This window comes from Galeopterus variegatus, unplaced genomic scaffold, assembly GCF_000696425.1.
Source record: "Galeopterus variegatus unplaced genomic scaffold, G_variegatus-3.0.2 Scaffold1966, whole genome shotgun sequence".
NCBI lineage: Eukaryota > Metazoa > Chordata > Mammalia > Dermoptera > Cynocephalidae > Galeopterus > Galeopterus variegatus.
Genome location: NW_007728077.1, coordinates 164,687 through 175,172, shown reverse-complemented (window position 1 = coordinate 175,172; position 10,486 = coordinate 164,687). Strand labels below are relative to the sequence as shown.

General features: G+C 54.8%; 1 protein-coding gene across 1 annotated transcript in view; it reads right to left on the bottom strand.

Moving 5' to 3' along the window:
* KCNQ2 (potassium voltage-gated channel, KQT-like subfamily, member 2) overlaps window positions 1-10,486 on the bottom strand; it is a 74,526-nt gene that overhangs the window by 23,833 nt on the left and 40,207 nt on the right. Inside the window, exons 9-11 of the mRNA XM_008579851.1 lie at window positions 8,578-8,672; window positions 7,175-7,204; window positions 3,836-3,904 (exon numbers count right to left, since the gene is read on the bottom strand). Of these exons, the coding sequence (XP_008578073.1) occupies window positions 3,836-3,904; window positions 7,175-7,204; window positions 8,578-8,672 (194 nt within the window). The remainder of the gene's footprint in view (window positions 1-3,835; window positions 3,905-7,174; window positions 7,205-8,577; window positions 8,673-10,486) is intronic.

Here is a 10,486-nt window from a genome sequence, read left to right as displayed (position 1 = left end):
CCCAGCCACTCATGCAGACCCAGGAAAGGGACCTCCCTCCGCACCCACCAAGGGTCCCCTGGCCCACCCAGCCCCCCTCCAGCCTGATGCTCATCCCCACACTCCCATGGGTCAGGGGCTGCACATGAGAGGGCTCAGAGAAGGCTGGACAGATGCAGAAGTAGCCCGCCCACCCCAGAGAGCCCCCTGCCCCTTCTGAGGGAAGGGAACCACAGGGCACCAGGAAGCAGGTCCTCAAGGGCAGAAGGAATTCCAGAAGGGGCCTCAGGATGCTCTGACCTTGACTGCAAGATGCTGCCGCTCGCACTACAAGACACTTGTCTTAATCAGAATCACATTAATAAAGTTTCAAAAAGGAAGTGTATGCTGAAGAAAGCCCTGGAAGGGCAGTTTAATTTTATAATCAATTTTTGGGACAGACAGCTGCTTTGACTTTTTTTTTCCCACCTATAACATAATGGAATTATTCTTTTCCATATAATTTTCCAGTGAGGGGTTGAATTGGCCAACCATTTGCCACAGTCAGCAAGCCGGTTTTCCCAGGTCTGTTCTGCATCCAAGGCTATTTTGGACATTATCCATTTCATTTGGGGTTGACTATCTCTACCGATAAATATTCATTATAAACTGAATAAAAGACTGGTGGCGTGGACCTTTACTCGGCTAATCCACGGGAAGACCACAGGTGCCCCGCTTTGGATGCCATGGGTCTCAGGTCAGTCTGTTGTATCACTAAGTAAGCTCTTTGGTGCACTTCCAAATACTTTACATTACAGGAACCACATCACTGTGACACTGGCAGGGCAAAATGTGACAGCAGAGGCAAGAAGGTATGGCCAGACTACTTGTGTGGGGCTGGGGTCCTTGAGGACCAAACCCCAACCACCCTGACTCTCCATTACACCCTCAGGAGTAACATACACCTCGTTCTGTCCAGGGACACGTGTGGAGTACGGCCTCTGTGGGCACCTCAGCCTTGCAATCCCTCCCCAGGAGCCCCGCCTGGAGGCTGAGGATGCTTTGTCCCAACAGGCATGTCTCGTCACTGGCCCAGGGTCTTACAGTTCACCTCTGCATTAGTTTCCTGTGGCTGCCATAACAAATGAATGCAAACTCAGTGGCATAAAACAATAGAAATTTATTCTCTTGGTTCTGGAGGCCATAAACCCAAAATCAAAGTGTGGCAGGGCTGCGCTCCCTCCGAATGCCCTCAGGGAGAATCTTTCCTGCCTCTTCCAGATTCTGGTGGCTCCAGCGTTCCTTGGCTTGTGGCTACATTGCTCCCATCTTTACCTCTGCCTTCCCATGGAGTTCTCTTCTGGGTCCTCGTGTCTCCTCTTCTGTCTAAGGACAGTTGTCATTAGATCTAGGGCTCACCCACATAATCCAAGATGATCTCATCTCAAGATCCTTAACTTATCTACATCTGCAAGGACACTTTTTTCAAATACGGTCACATTCATAGATTCCAGGGGATGGACATATCTTTTGGGGGGCCAGCATTCAACCCACTGCAGTACACCCTGAAACACTCATGTCCACCTTATGTCCAGAATACATTCAGCTCACACTAACATCCCCCAAAGTCTCACCCAAATACCATTAATTCAAGAAGTCCCAAATTTCATAATCTAAAATTGTCCACCTTATGTCCAGAATACATTCAGCTCACACTAACGTCCCCCAAAGTCTCACCCAAATACCATTAATTCAAGAAGTCCCAAATTTCATAATCTAAAATCATCTAAATCCCTTAAATTAGGTATGGGTGAGACTCTGGGTGTGCTCCGTCCTGGGACAAAAGTCCTCATGTATAAACTACAAACCTAGAAAACAAATTACCTCAAATAATTATCTTAGAAAACGCAGTGGTAGAACAGGAAGAGGATAGACGTCCCCATTCGAAAAGTGAGAAATAACGAAGGGGTCACCGGTCACCCAAGTTTGAAACCCAACAGGGCAAATTCCACTTGGTTTCAAGCCCTGGAGACAATCTTCAGTGGCTCTTGGCTCTGTGGGCCGCTGCCTCTAGCCCACGCCTCCGGCCTCAGGATCAATCTTCACTCTCTTGAAGGTAGCACATGTTTGCAGCTGAGAAGCTCTTTGAGCCTGTTTCTGTTTGTAGAATCCCACAAGTCCAACAGCCTTGCTTCATTTCATCCATCTCTGTTCCTTTCAGTCCATGCTGGCAGTGTTTCTGCTGGTATAAAATTCCCAGAAACCTTGCGGGTTTCCCAAATGTCGCAGGAATCAATGCCATTAGGCAAGAGGGTCTTCCATACACCTTGCCTGGATAACTCCATCTTTATTCTTGGCTTCTGACTGGCTCCATGAATCACACACCTAATCCCTTCAGCAAAAGGTCATCCTGCGGACTTCTCTCCAGAGCAGCCTTTCCCAACAGCAAATCTCCTAATTCGTTATCCTTTGCAATCTGGAGAGGCGAGAACCTCCCAAATCTTCAAGTTCTGGTTTCTTTTAGCAGTCCCTCTCTCACAGTTCACTATAAGCAGCAAGGAGAAATCAAACTGCACCTTCCATACTTTGCTTGGAAATCTCCTCAGCTAAATATCCAAGTTCATCACTTACAAATTCTTCTCCCATCCAACAGCAGGACACAACCCAGCCAAGATTCTGCCCCCACAACAAGGACTGCCTTTCTTCCGGTTTCCCATATTGTCCCTCACTTCTTTCCGAGCCCTCCCCAGAGGCACTTTTAATTTCCACATTTCCACCAACCTCTCTTCAAGGCAATAACTCTTCCAACCTCTACCCAGTACCCAGTTCCAAAATCACCTCCACACTTTCAGGTATTTGTCACAGCAGCACCCCACTTCCCAGTGTCAGAATCTGTATTAGTTTGCTACAGCTGCCATAACAAAGCACCACGGGCTGGGTGGCTTGTAAAAAGAGAAATTCATTCTCTCACAGCTCTGGAGGCAGAAGTCTGAGGTTATGGTGGGCAGGGCCGCGCCCTCTCCAGAGGCTCTAAGGGAGGGTCCTTCCTGCCTCTTCCAGCTCCTGGTGGCTCCAGGTGTCCCTTGGCTGTGGCTGCGTCCCTCCAGTCTCTGCCTCCAACTTCACGTGGCTTCTCCCTGCCTGTGTGTCTCCCAGTTGTCCTCTCTTTGTAAGGACATTCACAATTGAATTCAGAGCCCACCTGGAAAATCTGGGATGACTCATGTGTGATCACATTCACAGGTTCCAGTCCATGTATGTATCTTTGGGGGAGAGGGGCCACCATTCAACCCACTGCAGCCCTGCTGCCCCACTGAGGGCTCTTCAGAGACAGAGAACTGCTTAAGGACAGCCCTCAGCATGGGAGCCCTGACACGTTCCCTTGCTCCCCACTTCTCCTTTGAGCAAGTCTTCCACACACCCATCTCTGTGCCCAAGCGCTCTGAGAGTCGTAGATTCTGTGATTCAAAGAGAACCAGCAGGTGCCACCAGCACCCTGGGAAGATGCAGGGTTGGGACGCTTCTTCGCTCAGGGGGCCCAAGTATCAGCCGTGAGTGGAGCCCCCCGGCCCCACACAGGGCTCCACCCCTCGCTCCCCCATCCCTACCTTTGTGCCCACCTCCAAGCCAGCTGCCCTTCTGGGAAGAAGAGCCCAGACAAGGTCAGCAGAAGAGGAAAGCGGAACCACCACCATCACAAGTCCAGTGGCCACGCACGTCCAGGGAGCTCCCTGGAGTCCCAGGCCACTCTCCGGGGCCGAGACCTGGCATTTGCTGAGTCCTCCATGGGCAGCTGGGGCCCCTCAGCAGCGCTGAGACGCCCACCCCGCCCTGAAGCTCCAGCCCAGCCTGGGAGCCTGGAGCCCCCGCTGCTGACCTGAAGGTGAGTCCAGATTTGCTCTTGAGGTTCCGCAGCAGCTCCAGCTGGTTGAGAGGTGGGATGAGTCTGGGGCGAGAGAAGGAGAGGCCAGTGAGCTCCCCGCCTGCCTGAGTCCTGCTCCCACCAGTGTCCACTTCATGTGGGAGCTGGTGTGAAATGCCAGGGGCCCAGGCTCAGCAACGGCCTCTCTCCAGGCTCTGGGAGCTGTCCTCATTCTCTGGGCTGCTCCTGGGGCCTCAGGCGCTGGAAGTGGGCTGTGACCAGCCCAGACAGCAGAGGGGAGTGGCATGTAGGCCGTCCCTGGAGACCCCAACTGCTCGGCGAAGGGCGGGATTCAGAGCAAAAGTGGGGGTCACCTCCCTCCCCTCCTGTCCCCCTTCTGATCCCTGAACATCTCTGAGGGCCGCACGGCTGCAGATAGCCCCAGACAGCCCCAGACACACGGAGGGCCCCAGAGCCTCTCTGCAGAACCAGTTTCTCCGCCAAAGCTGGGGATGGGGGTAGCAAGGTCACAGAAAAGGGCTTTCCAGGCCTGCAAGATGTGCCGCCTAAACAGCCGGAGGAGGAGCCTGGTCTCATCAGGCCCAGATATCTTGGGAACTCCGGACAGGCTGCCTGGCTCTGCTGTGAGACCCCCTCTTCCCAGACTTGGTGATGCTCACCCCCAACAGCCTCAGGCCAGGCCCCTGCCTGCCTGCCAAGATATTTGGCCACTCCACAGCCACGGCCATAGGACCAGGGCCAGAGTCCAGGTACAGCAGCCTCACCCAGGAAGGGTTTGGGAGCCAAGTCCCCTCCCAATGTCTGGGCAAAGCTTCCTGCTCCTCCTGTCCACCCCCCTCTTAACAACCTCATTCTCCACTTCAGCCTCCCAGCTTCCCCCAGACATCTGTCCCCCCTGTTCCCCCAGACACTCTGTCCCCCTTGCCCCCCCTGGGCTCTCTGTCCCAAAAGCCCCTGCCCAGCTCCATGACACCCTCACTCTGGAGAGGCCTCACAGCACCGACTCCTCCTGGTGCCCCATTCGGCATCCCACGTCCCAGTCATATTCCAAGACCCCGATCCAGGGCTCCAGGCCCACCTCCATCTTCAGTCTCCATCCCCCTTAAGCCCAGCTGCAGAACACTCCTTACAGCAGCCACATCCTCACCTCTCTCTAGGACCTCATCCTGACATTGTGTGGCATGGTCAACCACCTCCGAGCCCCGACCCTCCTCCACACGGTCACCTCCCCTGGAGACCCCCCTTCCGTGTCACCTCCCTCCGCCTGCAGGCCAGGCCTAGCCCACCTCACCTGGACTCTTCTAACCCCCAGCCCTGATCCTCCAGCTGTGCCAGACGTGCCCAGCATCCTAGCCATTCTCCTGCTCAAACACTCAATGGCTCCCCACTGGCTCCAAAACGACGGGACCCACAACTCCACTGGCCCTCTGGGCCTGCGGCTGGGCTGTCCCTCCACACACTCCCTCCCCCAGCCACACTCCCAGATCCCATCTTCCCTGGCTCCTCGGCCAGGGGTGCGCCCTCTGCACCACCTTCCACCTGCCACACTGCCTCTGGGTCTCCCTCTGCTGGCTGAGCAGGTTATGAGCAAGTGTGGCCGCCCTGGTACCTCTTTGTTCCTCAGCAGCCCCGGCAGAGCCAGGCCCTGGAGGTCCCTGGAAATGCTGGTGGGAGGAGGTCCTGTGAGCTGGCTGTTCCTCTCCCCCTTCCTGCCCAATCCCTCCCCCAGAGAGCTGTCCACTGCCAGGTGGGTCAGGACCAACCAAGCAGGCACCCGGCAGTCAGGCCAGTCAGCTGGTGCCATGGGTGCAGTAGAGCCCCCAGGTTGGCCAGCATCTGTCCACGGGGGCACAGCTGGCCCCCCATACCCTCCCCTCAGGCCCAGTTTAGAGACACAGGATGTCATGCCTCAGACACACAGAGCAGCAGAGCTGGGGACGGGCATGTGGGTAGCAGGGCCGAAGTGGGGCCCTGCACACAGCCCTGGCCACCTTCGGGGCAGTCGTGGAGGGTGCAACATGCCAACAGGAGGGGAAGTGGGGTGCCTCCCAGGAGAGAGCAGAGGCTGGTCTGGGGGTCAGCCAGCTTCAGGGGGACAACTCCAGCCACCCAGGCCCAGGACCAGAGGGATTCCCCAGATGCTGGGGGCATCTTATTTCTGAGTGTAGCACCAGCTGGAGAAGATGGACCAAAGCAACCACCAGGTTCAGGAGGAGCCTGTCAGCCTGACGCAGCCCGGGCAGCCTGCAACCCCAGGAGTGTAGGAGAAGGTGGCTTCTGAGGTCTGCAGCAGGAGGGTGCTGGGCAGAGGCGCCCATGGAAACTCAGGCCCCTCCCATCTGTGGTCTTGACCCTCCACTGCCACGGCAGTTCCCTCCCTTCTGGAAATGGAGAGGTTCCCAGAGGGAAGGGCAGCTCAGTGCTCCCTGGAAGGATGAGTTACCCAGCAGATGCACCCCAGGAGCCTCCCGGTCTGTGGGGAGGGGCCGCCCCAGATTCTGAAGGGCTGGGCTCACACTCTGGCCATCACCTGCACAAGCCCCATCCACTCCACAGGTAGGAACCTTGGCACGTTGCCAGAGTGGAAGTTCAGCAGCACCCTGTCTGAGCACAGACCCTGTTTCCCACCTTCAGGCTGCAGTCTAACATGCCACAGGGGAGGCCACCAGGGCGAACACACTCATCAGAAACGGGGACATGCCCTGGGAGCATTTCTGCTCCCAGAACTTGACACTGCCCCGTGACACATGGAAAGACTTGGGGGGACTTAAGACCAGGAAGGGGTACCCCAAAGCAGGGCCCCAGAGGTGAGCCACCCCGGCAGAGGCCCTCGTGTGCAGGAGCAAAATGGTCACTGGCCTGGGGTTTGTCTGATACACTCCCTTGGCCCAGACACGGTGCCCTGAGCCAGGGTGGAGGGAGCCCCCACCCACCACTCCTCTGCTCATAAGGGGCGCGGGCACGACCATAGCTACTAACACAAGGCACGAAGCAGGACGAGGACCAGAAGGCAACCTGAGGACACACCACACGGATCCAGCAACAAGGAAGCAGCGGCTGATGGGGAACCCGGAGGTAGGGTGGGGAGGGTCGGCGGTAGGTCCAGGGAAAGGACATGGGTGGGACATGTGGGCACCAGGCAGCGGGGCCATGGTGGCAAGGCCTGACCACACCCAGCGTGGGGCCACGGGGCCAGGCAGAGGTGCAGGGGTGCTGAGCCAGACAGCCCCAGCTCTGCCACCCGGTGGGAGTGGGGCCCCAAGAGCTCGCCCCAGCAGCCCCCAACAGAGAACAGAACTACACACACGGCCTTCTGTCCCATGCATTTCCTACCTGGAGGCCCCGTAGGTTTGGGTTTGCGAGCTTTCAAGTGTTTTCACACACACACAAAGGGGAAAAAAATGTAAAGAAAGAACGGGATAAGAAAAAGAAAACAAAAAAAATAGTCAAGGAAAGTGGGGGAAACAACAGAACAAAGAAAATTAGCACGAGGGTCAATTATACCCCTGCCACCCCGGGGCTGAGAGCCACCGCCTCGCAGGAGCACAATGCAGGGTGACCCCAAATGCCCACACCTTCAAGAAAGATGGGCATGGCCAGGACCCCAAGGCTCATCCTTCCAGAAGGTGCTCGGTGGGGCAGATGCTGGGGGGTGGCAAGGCAAGCCCAGAGGACCATCGCCAAGGACCCTCTCCCCAGGTGACTCACCCTATAGAGCAGGTGGCAGGTGGGGATGGACTCTGGCCTGCTCAGCCCTCATTGACTTCAGGACCTTCAAGAGGACCCCTCCCCCTCCCAGCCTAGAAGACCCAGCAGAGTTCAGCGCCCACCTGGCAGTGGATAGACGGTGGACGCAGAGGCTCCAGGGGACAGAAGCGCCCCTGGGGGAGGTCGGGGAATCCTCACGCTGGGAGACACTCAGGCTCAGGGGCACCCACCTCAGAGCAGAGGGCAGGCGGCAGGGTGGTTCCCACCCTAGGAGGGCTCTGGGCCCAGGGAATGAAGCCTGCGGGGACCACAAGTGCGGGCCCATCTCAGACCTTAATCTAAGCAAGAGCCAGACACAAACAAATCCCAGGGGTCTGCCACCTGCCCTTAGAAGACTGAAAAAATGGAAAGCTGACCTCTGACCATGTGGACTCATGGGGCCTGTCAGCGCTGCCTCTGCTGGCAACCCCAGAGTGGCACTTTCTGGGCCCCTTTGGAAAAGGGGTCTGCTGAGGGGTCCCTGGAGGTATCTGTGTGCTCTGTCCTGTTGGGGGGCACCTGGGAACCCCAAGATGATGTGGGCCTCATGGTACAGAGCTTGTGTAGTCTGGGGTCACTTTCCCTCCCCCACACTGAGAACCTGGTCCTCACTGAAGGACAGGGGTCACGACTGCCTTTCTGCTGTGAGGCTGGGCCGAGCTAGCCCAGTGCGCGGAGGTCCAGAGCGCAGCTGGGCATTTACCTGGTCCACGCTCTCTGGGGAGGGGCCTGTCCTCGCAGTGCTCACAACACAGTGCCACCCACAGCAAGGGACACAGAAAGCAAAGGGGCGGGGAATGGACTGAAAAGAAAAGCTGCAACGCTACAAAACAAAGAGCAAAATTAATATTTCAAAATAAACCGCACACAGAATTCTTCTTTGAAAAGCACACTTTAAAGAAAAAAGAAACGAAAACCAATCAGTCAAAACAATGAACAACGAAAAGTGGGCCAAGAGCACGCAGGGGCGTGGCCAGGGCTGGCAGTACCTGTACATGGGCACTGTCACCGTGCGCTCGTAGTACTGCCATGTTGAATGCAGGTCAGTGCGCGACAGGTTGGTGGCATAGAACCTCCAGGCGGACTGCAGAGGGAGACAGCACGAGGGTCAGCGAGGGGCGCCTGTGCCTGTCCCAACCCCCGTAGCCTCAGTTTACCCAGGTAGCACGGACACTCCGCTGCCTGCCGCAGCAGTGCAGCCTGGGCAGGCGGCACGGATTGCCACCTGCTCCTGGCCTCGCGGGTCTGCAGGGACGCAGCATGTTCTTTCCTCGCACTGTGTCTTACCTGACGCCTGGTGGGTGGATCCTGTCACAGCAGTTAACTTCCCGCCCTCCCCAATCCAAGCAGGGACGCGACCCCAGGAGCTGGAGGGCAGATGGGGCCAGGGTCACATGCGCTATCCTCCCAGGCTGGTGGCCCAGGCCAGGTGGCTTCCCCAGTTGAAGGGAACAGGGGCTCTGGGCATGGCTGGGTCTTAAGCCTGCCAGTGAGACTGACCTACACCCGGCCTGGACTTCTGGTCCCTATACTTTGTGTTTTTAGTGGCGAAATACACATAACATAATATTAACCATGTTAGCAGCTGGAAAGTGCACAGTTCAGAGGCGTTTCGTACATTCAGCGCTGTGCACCCATCACCACTGATTCCACAACCTCTTCCTCCCCCCAGAAGGAAGCCCCACCTCTCCTGCCCCCCGGCCCTGGCAACCACCATTCTGCATTAATCTCTGTGGACTTCCCTATCCCGGGTAGCTCCTATCAATAGAATCACACAGCACGTGGCCTTTTCCGTCTGGCTTCTTTCACTGAGCAGTGTCCTCAGAGTCCATTCCTGTTGCAGTGCTGCAGCTGGACAGAGCTTCATTCCTTCTCACAGTTAAATATACTCAGCTGCACCAGCACGTCACATGTCACCTCCCCACTCATCCACTGATGTACATGTGGGTTGCTTCCACTTTTTCGCTATTGTGAATAATGCTGCTGTGAACATCTGTGTACAGGTTTTTGGCTGAACACCTGTTTTCAATTCTTTTGGGTGTGAACCCAAGAGTGAAATTGCTGGTCATATGGTAACTCCATGTTTAACTTTTTAAGGAACCACCAGACTGTTTTCCACAGTGGCTGCACCATTCCACCTTCTCACCAGCACTGTATGACGGTTCCGGTTTCTCCACATCCTCACCAACACTTACTTTTCATTTTTTAAAATTTTAGTCAACCCAGTAGATGTAAAGTGGTATCTCATTATGGTTTTGGTTTGTATTTCCCTAATGGCTAATGACATTGAGCATCTTCTCATGTGCCTATTGGTCATCTGTATAATTTCTTTGGAAGAGATATTTATTCAAATCCTTTGCCCAACAAAACTTCGGGTTTTTTGTCTTTTTTTGGTGTTGAGTTATATGAAATCTTTATATATTCTGGTTACTAAACCGTTGTTACATATATGATTTACAAATATTTTCTCCCATTCTGCAGGTTTCTTTCACTCTCTTGAGAGTGCACTTTAATGCACAAAAGTGTTTAATTTTGATGATGTCCAATTTTTCTTTTGTTGCTTATTGTTTGGTGTCATATAAAAAAATCAAAATCATGGAGACTTTTATCTATGTTTTTTCCTCAGTATTTTTATGCTTTAGCTACAATATTTAGGTTACTGATCCATTTCTAGTTAATTTTTGATATGGTGTAAGGTAAGGATCAAACGTCATTCTTTTAAAAACGAATGTCCAGTTGTCCCAGCACGATTCGCTGAAGAGACTATTCTTTCCCCATTGGATGAACTTGGCACCCTGTGAAAAATCAACTGACCACAGATGCATGGGTTTATTTCTGGACTCCCAATTCCATTCCATGGATTTGTCTGCCTACCCTTATGTAAGTGCCACACTGTTT